This window comes from Hyperolius riggenbachi, chromosome 4 (genome assembly GCF_040937935.1).
Source record: "Hyperolius riggenbachi isolate aHypRig1 chromosome 4, aHypRig1.pri, whole genome shotgun sequence".
In the NCBI taxonomy this organism is placed as follows: domain Eukaryota; kingdom Metazoa; phylum Chordata; class Amphibia; order Anura; family Hyperoliidae; genus Hyperolius; species Hyperolius riggenbachi.
Window position 1 is genome coordinate 170,358,015 of NC_090649.1, and position 26,248 is coordinate 170,384,262.

Genomic DNA, 26,248 nt, shown 5'->3' on the forward strand with positions numbered 1-26,248 from the left:
CACCACTATCCTCTCTATTCAGGTGGGGAGATCCTCCGTGCTCATACGGAGCAGCGCTGGCGGCGGTGAGTGAATTCCGCATTTTGATGGCGTTGTTACGCTTTGATGGGCGGTGGGATATATGTTAAAGCCTCGAGGGGCATGGATCCAGCAGGTCATTTAAATGTTAAGCCTATGGTTTTCCATCAGGTCCGTCAGGGCTGCATGCTGCTGATTGGCTAGTCCTCTGTGTCAAGAACCGCCTGCGTATACGGTTCCCGACTGCGGGTTTGACCAGATTAAGCGGGGAACAGCCTTATTTAAGCTACAAACAAGGCTGGAACCCCTCAAAACACCTCTCACTGCCACCACTAGCGTTGCTAGACACTTCCACTCTGCTGTCGAGTCCTCAGCGCGCACTCCGCGTTTTCGTATTTGGGTCAGCTTTGCGCTTAGGCCAAATACGGGAACGCCACGCACCCACACACACACACAGTTGCAATCTTACACTGTCGTGAAGCAAAGACCCACTAACAGTCGTTCCGAACGATACTGTTAGCTACTCGCACTGGCGTTGTTCGTACGTTGGGTCAGCTGCGCGCTTAGGCCAACGTATGACAAACGCCCCCACACACAATGCAATTACAATTTCCTACGGTAGTGTTGCTCAAGCGTACAATTAGGCATGAACTTATACACGGTTACACTTCAGTCTCTTCTAGGCTATGAGTGTTAGTTTAGTACGGCAGAAGTCAAACTTATTAAATAATAATTTAATATTCCAGAAAAAACATAGAACAGTGCAGAACTGAATATATACAAAAAGATTACAAAAAAAACAAAGTAAAAATAGTTACAAGATAAAATGTACAAAGATAACACACAAAGCGATTTTGCTTACCAAAATAAACGGGAAATAAACGTACCAGCGTATCGATCTGGTGTTGTTGCGGGCGGTACGCACTTCTGGTCAGGAACCAGGTTAGTTCTAGCCGTGTGAGCTACCTCCAAGAACTACAAGTTGTGGCTATCCTAGCTGCGGTTTTATACTATGAAATACGCCTGGAGGCTGTAAGCCTGTGTGGACGGGGGGAAGCTAGATTTAATAACATCCTCAGACATAATTTGATTTCCCAGAGATCTGACATCCACATGTGAAGTGTCCTATACAACAAAAGACTTTGTTAACCTCCAATCTCCCCAGGTTACAGGTGACAATTGATTAAGGCTTTCACATTGCAGCAGGATGTCCTGTGTGATCTGCTTCAAAGCAACTGTCTGATTAAGTGTTTCCTAATTACCTGTTTTCTGGCTGTCCAGAGGAACTGTATGCTAATGTCCCAGCCCCCTGCTTCCAGAGAAATTCAATGCAAATGTAATACAGCCAGATAACCATCCCTTCAAAGCAGAATACACATGTGAGATATAGCAGACAGAAAATGACAGAGATATGTTCCTGTATTTCCTAATATCATCAGCACCTCAATATATTCCTGACACGCCCCCTCTTCCAGACGGCGCCGGCAGATGATTCTAACGAATCGTCCTGCCAAAGCCGACACTGACGGCCGGGCCTGGGGGGGTAACTCCTTAGCTCCAAGCTACAGGAATGGAAAAGTTGGTCAGGTTGCTGCAATGTGTCGTTGCCCTTGGCAACCTGACGTAACCAACCAGGGGAATGCGAGTCAGTGACAACCGTGAATTTGCGACCATAGAGACAGTGCTGCAGCTGGGGAAGGGTTCCAACCGTCGCTACACGCACTTCCTCTATAGTGGCAGGAGCTATCTCTCGGTCCCTTTGGGGAACGATTATCTGCCGGTCTGCCTCCTCCACTTCGGACAGCTCAGAGGGAATAACTCCCCAGGACCCTCTCAGCCCGCCCCTCCCAGCTGGTGACCTGCTGGCTAGCCCCCTGAGCTCTTCCAGGCTGCTGTCAAATCGAACAGCCCCAGAGAGCTCAGTGCTGCCTGTCACACATTCCAGGAAGGCTGCAGACGGAGAGGCTCCTGGGCCCTCCGGGCCAGGTTCCGGATTGGATGTGGCTGACCCAGCAACATTTGCCACTTCGGTGGACAGTCCCTGTGCTGTAGACCCACTAGCGCTGCGGGTTACCACTGCAGCTGAGGGAGCGTCCACATTAGACGTATCATAAACCACATCACCTTTGGTCTTAAAAACATCGGAAGGGTGAAGACCCGGCCTGGTGCCGTCTGCCCCTTCAGTGGGCAATCCATCTGCTGCAGCCCAGCGACCATTGCTGGTTACTCCTGCAGCCGACGGAGTGTCCACAGGACAAGCATCATTATGTAGCACAACACATATGATATCAACATTATCCGTCTTATACATATTGACATTTAGAACATCACATAAAACATCCACATTATCTGTATCATTACACACATTGCTACTCAGCACTTTACAAGTAGCCTCAACAGTTCCTGCATCGATCACCTCGATAGTCCGTGTGTCATGAATGACATCATCAGTTTCTGCATTCTCCATATCAACATGTCCCACTCCAGGCCTAGGCACTGGAGAATCACTAGGGCTGGCTCCTAGCACACAGTCCATAGCCCCTGGGGCCTCACCAGCACTCCCCACTTGCACTGCGTTATCAAATAGTACCTTGCAAGAGTCCTGAACTTCTGCTGGGGATGCAGGCTCCACGGGGGTTGGATTAGGCTCATACCGGGCTACTAACCGTCCCAGGTCAGTACCCAGCAAAACGTTGGTGGGGATTTTGTCAGTTACCCCAACTTCTTTCAGTCCACTGCCGGCCCCCCAATCCAGGTGGACCAAGGCGGTGGGTATGGCTGGGGTGACACCCCCAATTCCTCTGACAGCAATCATTTTCCCAGGTATGTACTGCTCTGGGTTCACAAGCTGGGGATGTATGAGAGTCACTTCTGCTCCAGTGTCTCTCAGCCCAGTGGCAACTGTACCCCCAACCGTGACAAGCTGCAGATTCTCTGCATAGCCAGTAGCATTCCTGGTAGCACACAAAGCCGTTGGGACTTCACTGGGGTTTGAGGCCTCACTGGATTTTGGGGCCTCCCTCTTCCTCTCTGGGCAAGTCGTGCTGATATGACCCACCCTGTCACATACAAAGCATTTCCGAGTGTCAGGTTGCTTGAATCCAGGAGACAGCGGTGCTTGCCTCCTCTGGGTGCTGGGTGAAACAGGTTTAGCAATCTGTTCTCCTCTCCAGCTGGGCGTAGTAGTCCTCCGGGACTCAGGTGCTCTATGGGCGGTGTAGGAATCGGCCATTTCCGCAGCCTCATCCACTGTCTTTGGTTCTCGATCCAGCACAAACAGCCGGACCTCAACAGGACAGGTGTGGAGGAACTGGTCTTTTATCATCAGTTCCTGCAGGGCATCTAAAGTTTCCACTGACAGTCCTTTTACCCACTGCTGGAAGGCAGTGCGCAGGTTGCAAGCATGATCCAGGTAGCTGTCATTAGGACCTCGCTGCACTGTCCTGAAACGTTTGCGATACACTTCTGGCGTGAGGTGGTATCGCGCAATAATGGCTTTCTTAATTGCCTCAAAGTCTGTTTCTTCCTCCTGGGGGAGACTCACAAACGCCTCCAGGGCCTTGCCTCTCAGCCCTGGTGTGAGGTATCTTGCCCACTGCTCACGGGGCACCCCATACTGCCGACAAGTCCTTTCAAACCCCTGTAGGAAAGTGTCTATGTCAGAGTCCTTGTCCATAGCGGGGAACTTATCCAGGGGGATTCTGTGGACTCGCTCACCTTCGCGTTCTGCGGGTCCAGCAGACCGGTTCTGCTGCTGAAGTTTAGCCAGCTCCAGCTGGTGTTGCCGTTCAGCTCTTCCCTCCTCTGCTTGTCGTATTTCCCTCTCTGCTTGCCGATGTTCCAGAATCAGCTTTAGGCGCAGTTCGGGCTCAGCCGAACCTAGTAGCTGTAGGTCGGCTTCCAGAGATGTCATCTCCGTGTTAGGTGGATCATCCAGGACATCGTCTCCACTCACATCCTGTGGCGGGAGCGATTCCTCCTCTGGCGTGTCGTGAGCTGCATCTGCTGACGTTGAAGCACGGGCTCGTTCTGCCTCATCATGCTCCTCGAGCGCACAAACTAACTGCTCCTTAGTCTGGCCGCTCACCGTCTCGATGCCTTTGTGCTCACACAGGTTGAGTAGTATCTCTTTGTTTTGCCTTGCATAGCTGGATGCTTTCTGAGCCATCGTGTTGCACAAAATAAAAAGAAGAAAAAAAAAAAGGGGGGGGAGGGAAAGCAAACACCCAGTGTGTATCTTTGAACAAAAAAAAAAACGTATATAGATTCTGCACTGAGTAGACTTCTGTAGGCTAGTTGCTTCTAGCAAGCTTCCAGCCTTTAGTACTCAGAATAGCGAGCTAAACTGCGTACTAATGTACTAAACGATGCCACCACTGCCAGCCAATTATGTCAAGAACCGGCCCGCGGCACGCCTGCGTATACGGTTCCCGACTGCGGGTTTGACCAGATTAAGCGGGGAACAGCCTTATTTAAGCTACAAACAAGGCTGGAACCCCTCAAAACACCTCTCACTGCCACCACTAGCGTTGCTAGACACTTCCACTCTGCTGTCGAGTCCTCAGCGCGCACTCCGCGTTTTCGTATTTGGGTCAGCTTTGCGCTTAGGCCAAATACGGGAACGCCACGCACCCACACACACACACAGTTGCAATCTTACACTGTCGTGAAGCAAAGACCCACTAACAGTCGTTCCGAACGATACTGTTAGCTACTCGCACTGGCGTTGTTCGTACGTTGGGTCAGCTGCGCGCTTAGGCCAACGTATGACAAACGCCCCCACACACAATGCAATTACAATTTCCTACGGTAGTGTTGCTCAAGCGTACAATTAGGCATGAACTTATACACGGTTACACTTCAGTCTCTTCTAGGCTATGAGTGTTAGTTTAGTACGGCAGAAGTCAAACTTATTAAATAATAATTTAATATTCCAGAAAAAACATAGAACAGTGCAGAACTGAATATATACAAAAAGATTACAAAAAAAACAAAGTAAAAATAGTTACAAGATAAAATGTACAAAGATAACACACAAAGCGATTTTGCTTACCAAAATAAACGGGAAATAAACGTACCAGCGTATCGATCTGGTGTTGTTGCGGGCGGTACGCACTTCTGGTCAGGAACCAGGTTAGTTCTAGCCGTGTGAGCTACCTCCAAGAACTACAAGTTGTGGCTATCCTAGCTGCGGTTTTATACTATGAAATACGCCTGGAGGCTGTAAGCCTGTGTGGACGGGGGGAAGCTAGATTTAATAACATCCTCAGACATAATTTGATTTCCCAGAGATCTGACATCCACATGTGAACAGTGTCCTATACAACAAAAGACTTTGTTAACCTCCAATCTCCCCAGGTTACAGGTGACAATTGATTAAGGCTTTCACATTGCAGCAGGATGTCCTGTGTGATCTGCTTCAAAGCAACTGTCTGATTAAGTGTTTCCTAATTACCTGTTTTCTGGCTGTCCAGAGGAACTGTATGCTAATGTCCCAGCCCCCTGCTTCCAGAGAAATTCAATGCAAATGTAATACAGCCAGATAACCATCCCTTCAAAGCAGAATACACATGTGAGATATAGCAGACAGAAAATGACAGAGATATGTTCCTGTATTTCCTAATATCATCAGCACCTCAATATATTCCTGACACTCTGGTCACCTGATTATCTCTTTTGCTATATAAGTGATAGATGTTACTTGTGTTGGAGATTGATGTTATGCTATACGGCTTGAGAAAGGGCAGATTGCCCGAAACAGCGGAGCTGTCGCTGTCTGCTTCATCATGATCTTTTAATCCTTTACAAATAAAAGAGCTATTTTACTAAGGTCAGTGCTGACTCATTGGAATGCATCTTGGAAGATACCTGTAGTGCACAGGTATATTGGAGTCTGGAGCACGACCGTTCACTATTTTTACTTCCCCCATCGGTGCTTGCCATACACAGCTTTGCTTGTGGTGTTAGATTGGGGCATTGGAGCTGATCTGTGAGTGAATACTCAGCCGGACCTTACGACACCTTTATTTAAAGGACAACTGAAGTGAGAAGAATATGTGGGCTGTAATATTTATTTCCTTTTAAACAAAAACATTTGCCTGGCAGCCTTGCTGATTTTTTTTGGCCTCAATAGTTTCTGAATAACACCAGCTAATCTTGTCAGATCTGACAATAATGTCAGAAACATCTGATCTGCTGCATGCTTGTTCAGGGTCTATGACTAAAAGTATTAGAGGCAAAGGATCAGCAGGACTGCCAGGTAATGTGCATTGTTTAAAAGAAAAAAAATATGGCAGCCTCCACATCTCTCTCGCTTCACTTGACCTTTAATGAGAAAATGGACATTCGGTTTAGTCAAGCTTTAAATTGAATAATTCCAGAACGTATGTAATTTTAATATAGCCTTACTAAAAAATTGAAACATTTCCTGTGACCCTGTAGGAAAACATAGATAACATGCTAATTGTGTATTCAGTGTTCACTGCTACACCAGATACCATGCTTACAGCAGCATAAGGCTATACATTTTCACAGAGCTCTAAAAAAGGAATATTTATATGAAAATCTGTGTAATTTGCATTTTTTCCAAATCACGCAGCAAGTGCTTGTTATATTTAATGCCCTTTAATGTAAGGCAACACATCAGCTGTTAGTTAAGCAATGTTTGCATCATACTTTCCCACATGGGGTAGAAAATATTTTAATGGCAACAGATGTCCATTTGAAATGGTGTGCACTGTCTTGTGGTCAGTTGTTTACAAGATGATAAACTTACAAGACTCTTGAATAGCTTGCACTGTACAATGTGACTGCCTGGAAGTATGCTATTCATTTTAACCAGAATTTTGTTTGTATGTCTGTGTCATGTTATTATTATAGTTCCAAAGCTAATGTGAAGTAACTAGAAATACAATCTTTTGTTTTGTAGAATAATAATGATATATTATTTTATACTATTACTCCTATTATTGTTGATGTTGCTGTTAAAGAGGAGCTGTCAGCCATACTGTCTCAGAAATAATAATACATATATAGGTAGATAAATACTTGCTCTACTTATACAACATATGTATTGCACTTTCCACATTTTGATTTTAGTGATTTTTCTATAGTAAACAAAAGAGAAAATCCTTCTTAGTCTTTTGTCTATCTTGAAGCCAATCCTGATGTAATTTCCTCCCTTACTCTCCACTGCCTGATTGTGTATGCATTGCCTGCCCTCCTTCCAGTTTTTGGGCACTCACAACCAGCTCTGCAATAGAACACTTGAGGAAGGGCGACGCCCGAAACATGTCGTGTATTTTGTCATGCTTGGTTTCCTGTGAATACAGTGGTTGAAAAAGCCTTCTGAGTGCGGTCTCTGATTTCAACGATCTACAGCTCTGCAATAGAAAGTGCATTGTCTAAAGGTGGCCACACACGAAACAATAAAATGATCCGATTTTACAACAATTTGATAAAAATGATCGGATCTCCTGAAAAAAATCTAAAGATTTTTTTAATTCAACTGAAAAATCCGATCAAATTTCCCGTTTTCTTCTATTTTTATTGATCCGGAATGCCAGATATTTTTCTTCAGTCTTTCTAAAGATTTTGTGGTGTGTGTTAGATTGTCAATTTATTAATACACACACCCTAGCAATTTTGTCAAAGTTTCTAATAATTTTTATCATAGTTGGGGAAAAATTTAACATAGGTGTGTGGTACATTGGTCATAGTTTTGAAATGTTACAATCAGTCAGAAAATGTATTGCAATTCTTAAATTGAATAGATGTTAAAAAAATTGTATGATGTGTGGCCACCTTTAAGCCGCATCTACACACGTAGATGCGGCCGCGATGCTCCTTATCAATCGAGCCGCTGATGCGGCTCGATTGATAAGATCCAACAGGATGGATCTTGCTTCCGCCGATTCCCTGCTCGCTCCCCGCGAGGGGACAATGGCAGGGAATTGAGCGGAAGATAAGTGGCGCCGGCGGGGACGAGCGGGGAATCGAATGCGGCGCACGCGCGGCGAGCGGGGACGCGGCGGGCACGCGCGGGTACGTGGAAGAGGCGATCCGGCGGCTAATCGAGCCGCTGGATCGCAGCCTCATCTACGCGTGTAGATGAGGCTTTAGTATGATAAATATTGGCCAATCAGAGAGAAACAGAGGTGTGGCAAGGGAGAAAGCGGCTTCAGCCAATCAGGCTGCATTAGTTAAGTCTAAGGGGAAAGTAAAGAAGCACAAAAAGACAACCCAGAAAGCCCTGCAACTTCCTTTGTGTGATAATGTACCAAATAAGAGTCAGGTAAACTGGGGAATGATCATTTATGAACAAGAAAAGTAATAGTGATTTTTAACTTTCGGATTGCCTGGTTAGCAACCTTATTACTTGTTTACCAGATAAACATAAAGAATTGATTTTATGCCCGACAGTTACACTTTAATACTTTCATTTTTACTATTGTTATTTTTGTTGTTAATATTACCACCTCAGAAATATTTTTGCAAGCAAATTCAAAGGTCAGAATATAGATATAACCATGTTAAACATTTACTTATCTTTGCCTACTATCCTCATGCCTCCCTTCTTAGATAATACTATTTCAATGAAACTGAACTTGGCAATTATAGATTGTGATCAGTCCAGAAATGATTTCCATCACGGACATGCGATATGGTCGTGAACCCACACACAGAATGAGGGAAAGCAGAGTACATTGTTTAACAATGTGCAGTAAATTGTACTTTCAGGTGTTAATAATGGCATTTAAAGTAATGTGTCAATACATCGGTTTCACTTTATCAGCCTATAAAGTAACCCAATAATAGTAAAATAAATAAAAGCAGTTTTCAAAATGGAAGACCGTCACAAAAACATCTTCCAGAGATCTAGGTCACTTTATCAAGTCAAATACAGTAGTGTATGCCTGCATGCAACAGAGTATAAATGCCTCTATTTAGGCCTGTTTTCCATTGGCCGCAATTCATTTTGGATTGCTCTGGATTTCTACTGGAGGCTCTGTAATGGTTGGCATGTGTCTCGCTGCTTGTACCACTGCAAATAACCTCCTGGGATTAAGCTCCACAATAAACGCTGCTTGTCTGCTATATCCTCTTTCATGATCTCTCTCTTCTTAAAACTTAATATGAGTAAAACAGAACTAATTATTTTTCTACCGTCTCTGTCCACTTCTCTGCCTATAACTTCAGTTCCCAAAGCGAGGTGCTTAGGGGTAATATTTGAACTCTCTCTCTCCTTTATTCCACGCATTGACTCCCTAACCTGCTCCTGTCATCTCCGACACAAAAACATATCTTGCATCTATCCTTTTCTCACTCAGGACACAACTAAAATGTTAATACATGCTCTTGTAATATTTTGTCTGGACTATTGTAACATACTACTTTGTGGACTTCCAGACTGGCATCTGTCCAACCTGTACTGAACTCGGCTGCTCGTCTCATTCATCTTTCTTCTCGCTCTTCATCTGCTGCCCCTCTCTATCAAGTTCTTCATTGCCGGCCAATTAACCTGAAGATCCAGTTCAAACTCTTAACTCTAACTTACAAAGCTCTCCCCAATCTCTCTCCCCTGTACATCTCCTCACTAATTTCCAGAAACCAACCCAACAGCAATCTCAGATCTGCACCCAACCTTCTATTATAGTCCTCTAGAATCACCTTCTCGCATTCACGTATACAAAATTTTGCACATGCTCCACCCCTCCTCTGAAATCCTCTGCTACAACACAACCATCATTCTCCAACCTTTGATATCTTTAAACGTGCCCTCAAAACTCAATTTCTCTGTCAAGTGTTTGTTCTACCTAAGTTAGGCCTAAGCCAGTTCACCTGTTGAACTCTGGCCAAGTTGTATTTCCTAAAACACACTGCCTCTAAGCAGGAATATTGTATCCTACCCCACTTCTTGTCCCACCCCATACCATTTCTTTAGACTGTAAGCTCACAAGGGCAGGGCTTTCTCACCTTTTTGTGTTTTGTATTTTGTTACACATTTGTCCATATTAATTATGTCACTGTTATTACCAGTTCTGTACTTTGTACCAATTCTATTTTTTGTACCAACTCTGTATTTTGTACACTGGTGTATAACATTGTCTGTATTAATTCTGTACCCCATGTTTGTTTCTTACTTTGTACAGTGCCACGGAATATGTTAGTGCTTTATAAACCAATAATTATAATAATAATAAAATAATAACAACACTAAACATGATCACCTATAAGTGAAATTGTAAAGAAGGATGGCATCAGCTTGATCATGGATATATTTGTAAAGCTGAGTACTCACCACCTGATGGGTCCAGCAAGGTTCCCTTGACAATGGGAGCGTACATCGATTCCTCTTCCTGCTCGTGATGTCACGTGACATTACACAACGGCACACAACGGGTATGAATGGGAAATCAAGGGATTACGGTACTTTGTGCAGAGTGGATCCACCATGGTGGTCATTATGGGTGCACATCGCTAATGAACGTGCACCTGCACCCATGTTATGAGATTGTGGAAGTGACTGCTTGTCATTTAAAAAAAAAATCGCTGGTTGTTGGAAAAAGATCATCGGAACGAAGTTGTATCATCATATAATCCAGTAATTGATTGTGTACTTGTATGTGATTTCATAAATAAAAAAATAATCTAGATATTACTGCTCTTGAAACTTTACTGACACATTGCAGGCCAGATATGTAAAACCCCTTTACCTTCATTGAGTTTTGGAGTACATGCTGTGCCATGATAGCAAGTCAGGCAGTTCAGAGCAATAGTGATGCTAGCCCTGAATAGTTTCTCTGCATAAAGACAGGTGGAATAATTTACATTGAACAATTTATTATTAGAAATCGAACAGCCAAAAAAAAAAATACACTTATCTATTTTCCCATTGGATTCTCTGCAGATTTGATTCCTCTTCTGGGAATTGATTTCCCCAAATGTCATACTGATTTTTGAAAAATCGGAATCTGAAAATTTAGGTTGGTCAGGGGCAGCATCAAAAGTGCAACACTGCAAATCGACAGGCTTTACCCCCCCCCCCCCCCAAAGACCAGGCCATTTGTTGTAAAATAGGCCAAAAGCTGCAGAGCCCCACAACACACCACACAAGTGATTCCCCCTCCTTCTCTTTTCTGCCCACCAACAGAGCTCTCTGCTGGTGGGGTCTGATCACTCCCCCAATGTTTATTTTTCTTCTCAATGTTTTTTTTTTTATAATTTATGTACTCCCCCTCCCTCCCTCTGCCAGCCAGTCCCCGTGATCAGCTGGCTTCAGCCTATGACAGCTGATCGGGCGGAGCTACAGGGCGGCACACGGAGGAACATGCTGATCATATCCAGGACGCTGGAATATTTTACATGCTTTTTACTGATTCGGAATATGTGAGTGTATTACCACTTTTTATTGAATATTAAAAGGTTTACTGCGCAGTGGAAGTTTCTGTTTAGTTTCAAAGGTACATATGCTTGGCAAGTTGGTGACCAGTAAGCTGAAGGGGATCATTCAAAAACGCTGAGTGCTGTTTGTAGATGGGCAGCCATTCTGTCTGGTGAGCGCTTTAGGTGTGTCAGTGGTGGATACACAGGACGTGGTGCAAGGGTGGTGTGCTCACACTGGTTACGGTGGTGGTGCACAAAAGTACAGAGATACTGCACTATGTTGTTTATTCTTCTCTCCTGATGCTTGAGTTGAAGACTGGATTCACATCACAAGCTACTGGAGTCAGGAAACAGGATGCCAGATCCTGAGGCAGTGTCTATAAAGTGGATTGTGCTGTTTGTAACAGAGCAGCCATTTTATCTGGTGAGCGTAATAGTGTACCTGAGTGTGTCACACAATTTTTGAAGGTGCGGTGCACAGGTGCTGCGTTAGCACTAGGTGGAGGTTAATAAGGTCATTGAGATACTACATGCATATGAGGTAAAGACTAACCCAGGACCAGAAGTTATCGTAGTCGGGGAAGAACGAGAGTGATCGTGGGGTTATCTCCCAACAGGCGCATATTGCTGTTTATAATTGAGCAGCTATTACATCTGGTGAGCGCAATATTTGTCCTTTATAGTGGGTTGCACTTAGTTGAGGTGCTATACACGGAAGGTGGAGGATATAGAAAGTCCTTAACAGTATTAAACTATATACGAGTTTTTGTTTCTTTCATATACCTTCCCTGAGGGCTGCCCACACAAAGACAATCAGGATCGTTTGGATCGATCTATATGAAGGAAGTGTGTGGGAAAACTCCCCAGAAAACCGTCTGAGCGCTGACACTTTTGAACTTTGATTGTATGACAGCTGATCACCCCTGAGCCTCTGGAGGGAGGGATCGCCGCTGGGAGACCAAGCAGGAGATGTGCGCACAGTCTGTGCGCAATCTCCTGCTAAATGAAGCCCCAGGACTTTACACAGAGTGAGCAGTTAAATAGATCCCCTTCTGGAATGTCTTGGAAATTAATGTGCAGTGTATGGTAGGAATCAATTTCTTCTGAAAGGATTGCTTTCAGAAAGGAATGAATCGTTCTGGAACATTTAAAATAAATCTGTTGTTTGGCCAGCTTAACTCTGTTAGCTTTGTGGCCTCTTGTGCCTTTTTATATAAAATGTTGTATAATATATTTTGGGAAAATAATGCTAAGTTAAATAAAAAAAAAAAAAATAAAAAAAAAACAATAACAAAAAAACAGGTCCAGGATAACTAAACCTGCTGTGGGCAAAACTTTGTTTCTTGCATTTATAACTTTAAAGGACTTACGCGGCCAAGATTTTAGAAATTTTTTTTTAAAAAAGTTAGCTACCTGCGTCAGCTTGTCAGGCACGGAGGACGCCGTCCGCGCCCTCCGTGCCATTCTGCCGGGTCCCCGCCGCTCAATAGCCCCCTGAACGGTCCCCGACCGCGCGGCCCGGGTCGGGCTCTCCAGCCTGTACAAAGATGGCGGCCGGAGCTGGCCGCGGCTGCGCAGTACGCATAGCCGTGAGTGCGGCTGCGCAGCTCTAAGGCCAACCCCCCGATCCACGTAACAGTGCGTGGATCAGGGGGGTTGGCCTTAGAGCTGCGCAGCCGCACTCGCGGCTATGCGTACTGAGCAGCCGTGGCCAGCTCCGGCCGCCATCTTTGTACAGGCTGGAGAGCCCAACCCGGGCCGCGTGGTCGGGGACCGTTCGGGGGGCTGTTGAGTGGCGGGGACCCGGCGGAATGGCACGGAGGGCGCGGAGGGCGTCCTCCTTGCCTGAAAAGCTGACGCATTTAGCATAACTTTTTTTATTTTTTTTCTAAAATCTTGGCCTCGTAAGTCCTTTAAAGAGAGTCTGAAGCGAGAATAAATCTCGCTTCAGACCTCATAAATAGCAGGGGCATGTGTGCCCCTGCTAAAACGCCGCTATAGCGCGGCTTAACGGGGGTCCCTTCACCCCCAAATCCCCCTCGATACACTGGGGGAGCGCTTCCTGGTTGGGGCAGGGCTAACCGCCGCAGCCCTGCCCCACGCGCGTCTGTCAGCGCGTATCTCCGCCTCTCCCCCGCCCCTCTCAGTCTTCCTTCACTGAGAGGGGCGGGGGAGAGGCGGCGATGCGCCGCTGACAGACGCGACTGGAGGCAGGGCTGCAGCCGTTAGCCCTGCCTCCAGGAAGAGACAGCCAGCGACTTTTTCTCCGACACACTTTTGCGGGGGGTGGGTTGGGGGTGAAGGGACCCCCGTTTAGCCGCGGGATAGCGGCGTTTTAGCAGGGGCACACGTGCCCCTGCTATTTATGAGCTCTGAAGCGAGATTTATTCTCGCTTCAGAGTCTCTTTAAGAACATGTTTGGAGAAGCACTTTTTTACCTGAAATTAAACTTTTGGCAAGTATTACAAATACCTTAGGATAGCAATAGACCAATCACAGATAAAAGCCTGTCCAATCTCATGTACCTTACGGGGTAGCTACGCATTTTGATTCACGCATCCAGAACAGCCATTTGGAGGTTCACTTTTGTATAGACTTTGACCCAGACATGATCTGCCCTGAAGAGAACTGATCAAATTATATTAGCTCTTCAGACAAATTCTTTACTTTATGTACAGCAGTGTCCTTTGGGGCATATCAGTATTAATTACAAAGCAATAAATGTTATGGTCTTGAGCACATACTTTAGATGTTTAACTGTGACATAAAAATATGCAAGAAAGAATTTATAATTATGATAAAAGTTTAGGCTGTTAAAAGTGCTGCTTCTCTATCTATTTAAACATAAACTGCTACATACTTTGCATGTTAATAGGCCAGGCAACACCAGTGGCTGATACTTGCAATAAGTCTTTCATGTGTTGAACCTGTAAAAGAGTCTGTTTTAAGTTAATTTTGTCATTGAGACAGCGCAGCAATCTTAAAAGATGCCCTGTCCTCCCATTAAAAAAATATTTAGGCCTCTTTCACCCTATGCACATTGCTGTGCGCACTTTGACAATGTGTATGGTGTGCAATATACAAGAACTTCAGAAGTGTATTGACTACACTGGCCAACATTCACACTATGGGGTTGATTCACTAAACCGTGCTATGACAAATAGCACGCCTTATCAGAGATAACACACCTTATCAAAGTTAACACACCTTATCAGAGTAGTATAGCAATCTAGGTCAAATATGTGTCTCATCAATTTAGAACACACCTAGTAAAAACTATTGAGTTATATTTACATCACAGAAACTTGGTCTCTTTTAGAACCATATAATTTCATAGTGGTTCTGGGTCACCCTGAACTGTTTGGGTATTCTGTTGTACTGATTCAAACCGTATCCCATAGAGCCATTATTAATCCCTGCCATGCACTGATGAAGACCAAAAGTCTGAAACAGGCTGTCTGCATGTTGGAATAATGTGGCTCTGTAAAATGTATAAGTTATAGGCTTGATGTACACCAGCAGTTCTGGATATAAGCATGGCTTCAAGGGCATACAGAGATAATTTAATAGTGTATATTCAATAATGATGCAGTGTGGGAAATTACAGTTGCTCATTAACCATTTCAGCCCGCAGGTATTTTTCACCTTATGCATCAGAGCAATTTTCACCTCCCATTCATTCGCCAATAACTTTATCACTAATTATCAAAATGAATTGATCTATATCTTGCTTTTTCTGCAACCAATTAGGCTTTCTTTGGGTGGTACATTTTGCTAAGAATAATTTTTTTCTAAATGCATTTTCACAGGAATATTAAGAAAAAATGGAAAAAAATATTTTTTTTCAGTTTTTGGCCATTATAGCTTTAAAATAATACATGCTACCATAATTAAAACCTATGTATTTTATTTACCAATTTGACCCGGTTATTACACCATTTAAATTATGTCCCTATCCCAATGTATGACGCCAATATTTTATTTGAAATTAAAGTTGTATTTTTTCAGTTTTGCCTCCACCACTATTTACAAGCTTATAATTTAAAATGTTTTCGTAATATACCCTCTTCACATGCATATTAAAAAAGTTCAGACCCTTAGGTAACTATTTATGTTTTGTTTTTGTTTTTTTAATTGTATTTTTTTCTTCATTAAACATTTTATTTGGATAATTTTTGGTGTGAAAGGTAAACAGCTAATTTTAAATGTAATAATGTGTGTTTATTTCATTAAAAAAAAGTTTGTAGATGTAGTTTTACTATTTGGCCAAAGGATGGCCACAGTCCAATTTTTTTTTTTTTATTTTTTTTTTTTAGTCCTGGAAGCGAGCACTCTCACTTTTAGGAAGCATAAGGAGGACAGGAAACTTTTTTTTTATCAGAAAGATGGCGGCTTCTGATAAGAAGCCGTCAGTTTTTCTACCGGAGACTTACATCAATGAATGGAAACTATGTTCCCATTCATTGATCTCCGGACTAATGGGGGACAACAGGTGCACGCGTGGGCACCTGCGCATTCGCACAGCAGCACAACAGCAGCCGCCTGGACATGAAAATCACGTCCAGGCAGCTTAAATTGAATTATTGCAAATTATTTATGTTTTTTTCAGAATGCATATTACAGTGAGAGAAACTATAATAAAGTCTTTTGTGATAGAAATATACTGTACTTAAGAATTTGGTTAAAGTTAGCACTCTTCTGGCTGTACAGGCCTGACTATCAACAATATGGACCAATCAATCTAGAACAAGCAGTTCCACATTACATTTTTCTAAAACATTACCTGGATTAATAGAGAGAATTCTTGAATGGTATGATAACATTAATCAGGGAGCTCCATTCATTTAAAGCAGGAAGTAAAGAGAGAGACCAACCATATAAGAATTATTTCCAAAAACAAAAGAAAATAAGATCGGCACTAGATGACGGATGGCTCCAGGGGTAGAAGGTGAACAGGCTGTGCCTCCAGATAGCCGGATATCAATTCAAAACAAACAGGAAAAAGATCCGTGCACCAGCTCTGCGATGGTTCAAACACCTTTTATTGCATCCCCAGCATCCCCATACACACAAGTGAAAAAGAGCCTGACAGCCGTTTCGCAAGCTAGATGGCCCGCTTCTTCAGAGGCTATTAATAGCCTCTGAAGAAGCGGGCCATCTAGCCTGCGAAACGGCTGTCAGGCTCTTTTTCACTTGTGTGTATGGGGATGCTGGGGATGCAATAAAAGGTGTTTTATTCATCGCAGAGCTGGTGCCCGGATCCTTTTCCTGCTTGTTTTGACATGTAAGAATTATATCTTATACTGCCTTAAAAAAAAGTCCCATTAATATATTACCATAGAGAGACCAATGAAAGCCTACACATATCTCATAGGAGGAGGCGCCTGGAGATGGCAGCCTCGGCAGCTTGCTCTGTCTTTCTATGTTTGTTTTATGTATTTTTGTTTTTCAACATTGCCTTGTGCAACCCAACCCAGATAACCTTCACCAGTGAACAACTACTGAGCATTCGGAACTTAGCTAAATATAATCTACCTCTGGATATTTCATCTACTCTTGATCTTCTGGGGATTCTGACCAGTGGAGCTACAGTGCTGAACCAGGCAGTGAGGCTTAGAAGAAGAGGCAGACGCTCTGGGATCCAGACTCGCTTTCGACGCAGAGGACTGCGCTCTCCACTACCTGGAATCATACTCTCTAATGTCAGGTCCATATGCAACAAACTAGATGAGCTTCAACTACTGATCAGAACAAAGAAGGACTTTTATCTCTCTGCGGCTATTTGCTTCACAGAAACTTGGCTATCTGAGCTTATTCCAGACAACGCTCTGCCGATTAATGGATTTACACTCTACAGATCTGACCGGGACCCACTTACTTCTGGCAAAACCAAAGGTGGAGGACTCTGCTTCTATATTAATGATAGATGGTGCATGGATGTTACAGTTATTAAGAGGACATGCTCGGCTGGGCTGGAAACACTCTTCATAAACTGCAAACCCTACTATTCACCCCGTGAGTTTTCTTCATTTATTTTGGCTGCTGTGTACATCCCTCCACAAACATGTATGCAGCCTGCGCTCCAAGATCTCGCAGATCAAATCACTGAGGTGGAAAGGGAGTACCCAGATTCTTTTTTTATCATACTAGGGGATTTCAACAGTGCTAAACTTTCCAAAGAACTCCCCAAATACAGGCAACACGTCACAAGCGCAACTAGAGAAGGTAAGACACTTGATCACTGTTACACTACGACTAAGGACTCATATCACTCTGTCAGCAGGGCAGCTTTGGGGAACTCTGATCATGCTGTTATACAGCTTATCCCAACATACATCCAAAGACTAAAAACTACCAAACCTGTAGTGACCACAGTTAAGAAATGGACTAGTGAAGCTGTAGAAAAACTGCAGAGCTGCTTTGATTTAACTGACTGGAATTTATTTAAAGAATCCTCCAGTGACCTAAATGAATACACTGACGCTGTGACATCATATATTACCTTTTGTGAAGAGTCCTGCATCCCCACAAAAAAGTGCACCAGGTACAATAACGATAAACCCTGGTTTACATCACATCTTAGGAAGCTGCGCCTCGATAAAGAAAGGGCATATCATACAGGCGATAAAGTCCTCTACAAAGCTGCGAAATACAAACTGCAGAGAGCCATTACCGACGCAAAAAAAGATTATTCACAAAAACTCGAGGAAAAATTTTCTAACGCCGACTCATCCACAATATGGAAATCTCTACATGAAATTACCAGCTACAGGAGGAAATCTCCTCCCCCCTCACTACATAACCTGCAGCTTGTAAATGAGCTGAATACATTTTATTGCAGGTTTGACACTACCAACAAAAGCCAAACACAACAAGTCAATTTGCATCTCTGCCACAGGCAAACTGAACACTCTTCCTGCCAGCCAACGTCTCCACCCCCTGCGGTGCCTCAGCAACTACACAACACAGGAGGCCAGACACAATCTATTGACCTGTCCCCAGATGTGCATGCTCTAACAATATGCCAATCAGATGTAAACAGACTCTTTAAAAAACAAAACACCAGGAAAGCAATGGGACCAGACGCTGTGTCTGCGAAATGCTTGAATCTCTGTGCCGACCAATTAGCGCCTGTATTTACAGACATATTCAAAGCATCTCTAGAACTCTCAATTGTTCCTGCCTGTTTTAAAAGCGCAACTATTGTACCAATTAAAAAAAAAAAAAAACCTGCATGTTTAAATGATTACAGGCCTGTTGCACTGACATCACTGGTCATGAAAGCATTTGAAAAACTGATAATGACTTATCTGAAATCCATCACAGATCCCCTGCTGGACTCTTTGCAATTTGCCTACAGGCCTAACAGATCCGCAGACGATGCCGTGAACATGTGTATGCATTATGTACTACAGCATTTAGATATCCCAGGAACCTACACCAGGATTTTATTTATAGATTTCAGCTCTGCATTTAATACCATAATTCCATCACTGCTGCACAGCAAGCTCTCCCAGCTACATATACCTGAATCCCTCTGCAAATGGATAACCGACTTCTTAACCGACAGAAGACAGCGTGTTAGACTTGGTAAACTCACATCAAGCTCTCTGACAGTCAGTACTGGTGCACCCCAGGGCTGTGTGCTTTCCCCACTGCTGTACTCACTTTACACCAATGACTGCATCTCCACAGATCCATCTGTTAAGGTTCTGAAGTTTGCAGACGACACAACAGTTGTTGGTCTCATTCAAAACGGGGATGAGTCTGCATACAGGCATGTGGTGGGACAGCTTTCCTCCTGGTGCAGCAGCAACAACTTGGAACTAAATGCTCTCAAAACCATGGAGATGATAATAGACTTTAGGAGATCTCCCCCCCAGTAGTGTTGGGCGAACATCTAGATGTTCGGGTTCGGGCCGAACAGGCCGAACATGGCCGCGATGTTCGGGTGTTCGACCCGAACTCCGAACATAATGGAAGTCAATGGGGACCCGAACTTTTGTGGTTTGTAAAGCCTCCTTACATGCTACATACCCCAAATTTACAGGGTATGTGCACCTTGGGAGTGGGTACAAGAGGAAAAAAAATTTAGCAAAAAGAGCTTATAGTTTTTGAGAAAATCGATTTTAAAGTTTCAAAGGGAAAACTGTCTTTTAAATGCGGGAAATGTCTGTTTTCTTTGCACAGGTAACATGCTTTTTGTCGGCATGCAGTCATAAATGTAATACATATAAGAGGTTCCAGGAAAAGGGACCGGTAATGCTAACCCAGCAGCAGCACACGTGATGGAACAGGAGGAGGGTGGCGCAGGAGGAGAAGGCCACGCTTTGAGACACAACAACCCAGGCCTTGCATGAGGACAAGAAGCGTGCGGATAGCATGCTTTGTACCACCATGCAGTCATAAATGTAATAAAGATAAGTGGTTCAATAAACAGGGACCACGCGGCAACGCTAACCCAGCAGCAGCACACGTGATGGAACAGGAGGAGGCGCAGGAGGAGAAGGCCACGCTTTGTGAGACACAACAACCCAGGCCTTGCATGAGGACAAAAAGCGTGCGGATAGCATGCTTTGTACCGCCATGTAGTCATAAATGTAATAAAGATAAGAGGTTCAATAAACAGGGACCACGCGGCAACGCTAACCCAGCAGCAGCAGCAGCAGCAGCACACGTGATGGAACAGGAGGAGGCGCAGGAGGAGAAGGCCACGCTTTGTGAGACACAACAACCCAGGCCTTGCATGAGGACAAAAAGCGTGCGGATATAGCAGCAATGCTTTTTGCCGCCATGCAGTCATAAATGTAATACAGATGAGAGGTTCAATAAACAGGGACCGGAAACGCTAAACCATCCCAGATGTTCATCGGTCATGTTACTTGGTTGGGGTCCAGGAGTGTTGCGTAGTCGTTTCCAATCCAGGATTGATTCATTTTAATTTGAGTCAGACGGTCTGCATTTTCTGTGGAGAGGCGGATACGCCGATCTGTGATGATGCCTCCGGCAGCACTGAAACAGCGTTCCGACATAACGCTGGCTGCCGGGCAAGCCAGCACCTCTATTGCGTACATTGCCAGTTCGTGCCAGGTGTCTAGCTTCATGCCCGGTTTCAGGTCCAGCGGTGCCAGCCACAAATCCGTCTGTTCCTTTATTCCCCTCCAAATTTCCTCCCCTGTGTGCTGCTTATCCCCAAGGCAGATCAGCTTCAGCAACGCTTGCTGACGCATGCCAACAGCTGTGCTGCACTGCTTCCACGATCCTACTGCTGCTGGTGCTGGGTTAGCATTTCCGGATGAGGTACAGCTTTGAGATGCGTTGGAGGAGAAGGAGTCAGAGAGGTAGGTGCTGCTGTTGTTATCCAGCTGTTTGCGGCGTGGGCAACACCCGCGCCGTAGCAGGTGAGGAATCGCTGCCAGGCTCCACAAGGTTCACCCAGTGCGCGGTAAGGGAGATGTATCGACCCTGGCCGAACGCACTCGTCCAGGTGTCAGTGGTGAGGTGAACCTTGCAGGCAACGGCATTCTTCAAGCTTCGGGTTATTTAGCTGACCACGTGCTCATGCAACTCAGGCACTGCAGAGCGCGCAAAGTGGTAGCGGCTGGGAACAACGTAACGTGGGATGGCCACTGACATCATGCCCTTGAAGCTGTTTGTCTCCACCACTCGATATGGCAGCATTTCGCAGGCCAGAAGCTTGGCTATGCTGGCTGGCTGTTACTGCCACGGCCCGGGGGTCATTTGCTGGCAATTTCCTCTTGTGCTCAAACATCTCAGAGACAGACAACTCAACCGTAGCGCTGCACACCGAAGGGCTGTTGGTTGTTGTGTTTGATGAACACTGGGAGACCTCAAGAGCACTAGTCCGGAAAGTGACAGTGTCAGCATCGTCTGATGTTTGTGAATGTTGTGAACCACGCAATGGCTGGGCTACTGCTGCTGCTGAGGCGGGTCTGGTGGTGAGTCTGGTGAACCCAAGGGAGGCAGTGTTGCTGGTGGTACCCTGTCCTGCCGCGTTTGCCCACAGAGTGGGATGTTTGGATAGAATGTGGCGGCTCATGCTGGTGGTGGAGAGGTTGTTAATACTTTTCCCCCTGCTCAGGCGGGTCTTGCACACCTTGCAAATCGCCATGGTAACATCCTCAGTGCAGTCTTCAAAGAAAGCCCAGACTTTAACTGGCTGAGGACTCGGACCTCGTGCGTGATGTGCTGGTGCTGCTTAACCCACTGCTGGACGCTTGAGAGGTCATCCAAGTAATTATCTGGTCCTGTTCTTTTGGATCTGTGAGGGTTGTTGTCCTGGACAACATGGGCAGTATTGAGTGGGTTTTCTTGGGTGCTCCCCTGTGGCCTGTACGTGAACCGTCAGGGGAAACACCTCTTCCCTTGCCCCTCCCTCTTTCACCGGATTTCTTCCTCATTTCACTTATCCTTAAAGTACACGCTGACTGGCAGCAGTACAGTGGCAGTACAGAAATGCTATACAGTGGTGGGTGAGCGGTGTACCACTATTGTCAGCAGTGACACAGAGCACAATGCTATACAGTGGCGGGTGAGCGGTGTACTACTGTTCCCAGCAGACACAGAGTGGAAGTAAACACAATGCTATATAGTGTGGCTGAGCCGTGTACACAGAGTGGCATTAAACACAATGCTATATAGTCTGCTATATAGTCACCCCGAACAGGGTGATGTTCTGCAGAACCCGAACAGTGGCAAACACTGTTCGCCCAACACTACTGGGAGGGAACGCAGATTTTAGTACCTAAACACACGATACAACATGTTTTCCGGGGTCGGACTCTGAGGCACATACAGATGGTCCCGATCATCATCCTCATCATACAACTCTTCTCCTGAGTCTGACCCACCCACCACCTCTGCCACCCCAACATCCCCAGACACAGACCCCTCATCGTCCTCAACATTAACTTGGGATGCTGGCCTGAGCCAGACCTCCTCCTCCACATCAGGCCCCATCATCTCCTCAATGGCAGCCCTCATTAATCGCTCTGGCGACGGACTGATGGACACAACGTTCTCCTCCGGGGAGGGCTGCTGCTGACCACTGGCTGCTGGGGTGGATGTTATAGCTTGCGTGGGGCGTTGGCTGTTGCTGTTGTTGGGAGTGCTGCTCACAGCGGAGGTCTCTGGGGAACTCATGTTGAGCTCATATAGTGGTTGACGGTGAGTGGAGTATTACTGATCCCAGCAATATACACACTGACTGGCAGAGTATGCAATGCTATATAGTGTGGCTGAGCGGTGTACACAGAGTGGCAGTAAACACAATGCTATATAGTCTGGCTGAGCGAGCGGTGTACTACTGTTCCCAGCAGAATCAGAGTGGCAGTAAACAATGGTATATAGTCTGGCTGAGCGGTGTACACAGAGTGTCAGTAAACAATGGTATATAGTCTGGCTGAGCGAGCGGTGTACTACTGTTCCCAGCAGAATCAGAGTGGCAGTAAACAATGGTATATAGTCTGGCTGAGCGGTGTACACAGAGTTTCAGTAAACAATGGTATATAGTCTGGCTGAGCGGTGTACACAGAGTGTCAGTAAACAATGGTATATAGTCTGGCTGAGCGGTGTACACAGAGTGGCAGTAAACACAATGCTATATAGTCTGGCTGAGCGAGCGGTGTACTACTGTTCCCAGCAGAATCAGAGTGGCAGTAAACAATGGTATATAGTCTGGCTGAGCGGTGTACACAGAGTGTCAGTAAACAATGGTATATAGTCTGGCTGAGCGGTGTACACAGAGTGTCAGTAAACAATGGTATATAGTCTGGCTGAGCGGTGTACACAGAGTGGCAGTAAACACAATGCTATATACTCTGGCTGAGCGAGCTGTGTACTACTGTTCCCAGCAGACACAGAACAGTGAACAGAATGCTATATAGTGTGGCTGAGCGAGCGGTGTACCACTATTCCCAGCAGACACAGAACAGTGAACAGAATGCTATATAGTGTGGCTGAGCGGGCGGTGTACCACTATTCCCAGCAGACACAGAACAGTGAACAGAATGCTATATAGTGTGGATGAGCGAGCGGTGTACCACTATTCCCAGCAGACACAGAACAGTAAACAGAATGCTATATAGTGTGGCTGAGCGAGCGGTGTACCACTATTCCCAGCAGACACAGAACAGTGAACAGAATGCTATATAGTGTGGCTGAGCGAGCGGTGTACCACTATTCCCAGCAGACACAGAACAGTGCACAGAATGCTATATAGTGTGGCTGAGCGAGCGGTGTACCACTATTCCCAGCAGACACAGAACAGTAAACAGAATACTATATAGTGTGGCTGAGCGAGCGGTGTACCACTATTCCCAGCAGACACAGAACAGTAAACAGAATGCTATATAGTGTGGCTGAGCGAGCGGTGTACCACTATTCCAAGCAGACACAGAACAGTGAACAGAATGCTATATAGTGTGGCTGAGCGAGCGGTGTACCACTATTCCCAGCAGACACAGAGTGGCAGTAAACAGAATGCTATATAGTGTGGCTGAGCGAGGTACACAGAGTGGCAGTAAACAGAATGCTATATAGTGTGGCTGAGCAAGCGGTGTACTACTATTCCCAGCAGACACAGAGTGGCAGTAAACAGAATGCTATATAGTGTGGCTGAGCGAGGTACACAGAGTGGCAGTAAACAGAATGCTATATAGTGTGGCTGAGCAAGCGGTGTACTACTGTTCCCAGCAGTGACACAATGACAGGGGGGACCCTGGCTAGCGTGGCTGGAGCGCGAACTACCCTGCCTGCCTACCCAAAGCTAAACCCACAGACAAATGGCGGAGATATGACGTGGTTCGGGTATTTATTTACCCGAACCACGTGACCGTTCGGCCAATCAGAGCGCGTTCGGGTCCGAACCACGTGACCCGTTCGGCCAATCACAGCGCTAGCCGAACGTTCGGGGAACGTTCGGCCATGCGCTCTTAGTTCGGCCATATGGCCGAACGGTTTGGCCGAGCACCGTCAGGTGTTCGGCCGAACTCGAACATCACCCGAACAGGGTGATGTTCTGCAGAACCCGAACAGTGGCGAACACTGTTCGCCCAACACTACCCCCCAGCACCTCCCCTTAACCATAAATGGATCCACAATAACCCAAGTAGAGTCATTCAAGTTTCTTGGGTCCACAATCTCAAACGACTTAAAATGGGACAACAACACTGCCACTATTGTCAAGAAAGCACAACAGAGAATGTACCATCTACGGCAGCTGAAAAAGTTTGGCCTACCTCAAAATCTAATGGTGCAGTTCTACACTGCAATCATCGAATCAACCATAACATCATCTATGACTGTATGGTTCGGCTCCTGCTCAGCATTAGAAAAGGGGAGGCTGCAGCGCATCATCCGATCAGCGGAAAGGATAATTGGCTGTAGCTTACCTTCCCTGCAGGATCTTTACACTAGCAGGTGCAGAAAGAGAGCAACCAAAATTGCCTCTGACCCCTCTCACCCAGCTCACTCCATCTTCCAGCGCATGCCTTCAGGAGTAAGATTCCGGTCAATCGCTACCAAAACCTCTAGACACAGGAACAGTTTTTTTCCTCAAGCGGTAGCCATACTTAATGCTGAACCACGTTAGAGCTGCTAGGACTGAAAGTAATCAGCACAGAACTAAACATGAACAATTCTCACATTGCTTACTGCCACTATACTTATAATGTCCTTAACTTGTAATATTCACACTGTCTGTCCTTGTATTGTTTTTGTTTGTGTTTGTTAAGCAACTGCCAAGACAAATTCCTTGTAGGTGCAAACTTACTTGGCGAAAATAAATTGATTCTGATTCTGATTCTGATAATTCAGGACTTAAAGTGGAATACAATTTTGGCATAACATTCAATAAACATGTTTTCCTACTTTTTATCATTATCAGTTTTCATATTTGCTTTTGTGTTTAAGTAATATTTTTCATTTACAAATTACAAGTTCCAGAATACAGTTTATCTGCTCTGAAAGCTGCCATTGCATTTATTCAGTTGCTGAAATTCTATATTAAAATCTTCCAGTGAGCTCTTCTGAACTGTGTGCAGGCTAGAAGCAGAGAGAGAGAGACACCTCATTTTCAGCTCAGCTATGAATTTAGCAAACAGAGGAATGTAAACAAAATATAAATATATCTTTAGATGTAGATCATAAGCTGAAGGGGTTTTCCACTGCAGGACAAAAGTGTTGTGTTTAACTGTTTGAATGCTGTTCTGCTTCTTTTTTTTCCTTTGTGATAGTAGGTTTAATGTGATAAGTACTGTTTTAGAGCTAAGTTTGCTGAGTTTCAGACCACTATAAGGTTATTTGGAGTTCTCTAGACCAAAGAGAAAAAATCCCCAGAAATATTGATTCAACAAGGAGTTAATACAAATAGCATTTGGAAGCTTCTTCATTTTCAGAAGAATCTAAGATGCAAGGTACACCTGGCTAAAGAAGCAGCAGCAAGGTGAGTGTCATTCCTTTTTTTCCAGTCCTCCTTCTCAAGATTTGAAAAAAAAAACCACCTCATATTTACTGTACATTCTCTTGCTGTAGTGGGACCTTGGGTTGCATAAATGCAGATGCAGGCTGTTAAGACCCCTGGACCCTTAGGACTTCATTAAACCAGTAAATTTGTATCTAGATATAGGTTCATTCATTTCTGGAAGCTAACAATTAATGCAAGCTTTCATTTTGCATGCCTGTAAAACAAATGTCTAGAGATGTTATAGGTTGTCGTCAGTTGAAAAAAAATAGCATTGTTGTCAGAGATTGTTCGATACAGGAAATTTACACCAGATTATTCTCACATCCTAGATAAATTCCAGATTAAGGGAGTACATAAAGA

The 26,248-nt window shown here is 44.9% G+C and overlaps 1 protein-coding gene across 1 annotated transcript; it reads right to left on the reverse strand.

Annotated features, from left to right (window-relative positions):
• Window positions 1-2,665: 2,665 nt before the first annotated feature.
• Window positions 2,666-4,168, reverse strand: LOC137570589 (uncharacterized; the record flags this gene model as incomplete). The annotated part of the gene is made up of 1 exon (XM_068279286.1): window positions 2,666-4,168. A coding segment is annotated over one exon (1,503 nt), but the record flags the coding sequence as incomplete, so codon positions are not given.
• Between the last annotated feature and the right edge of the window lie 22,080 nt (window positions 4,169-26,248).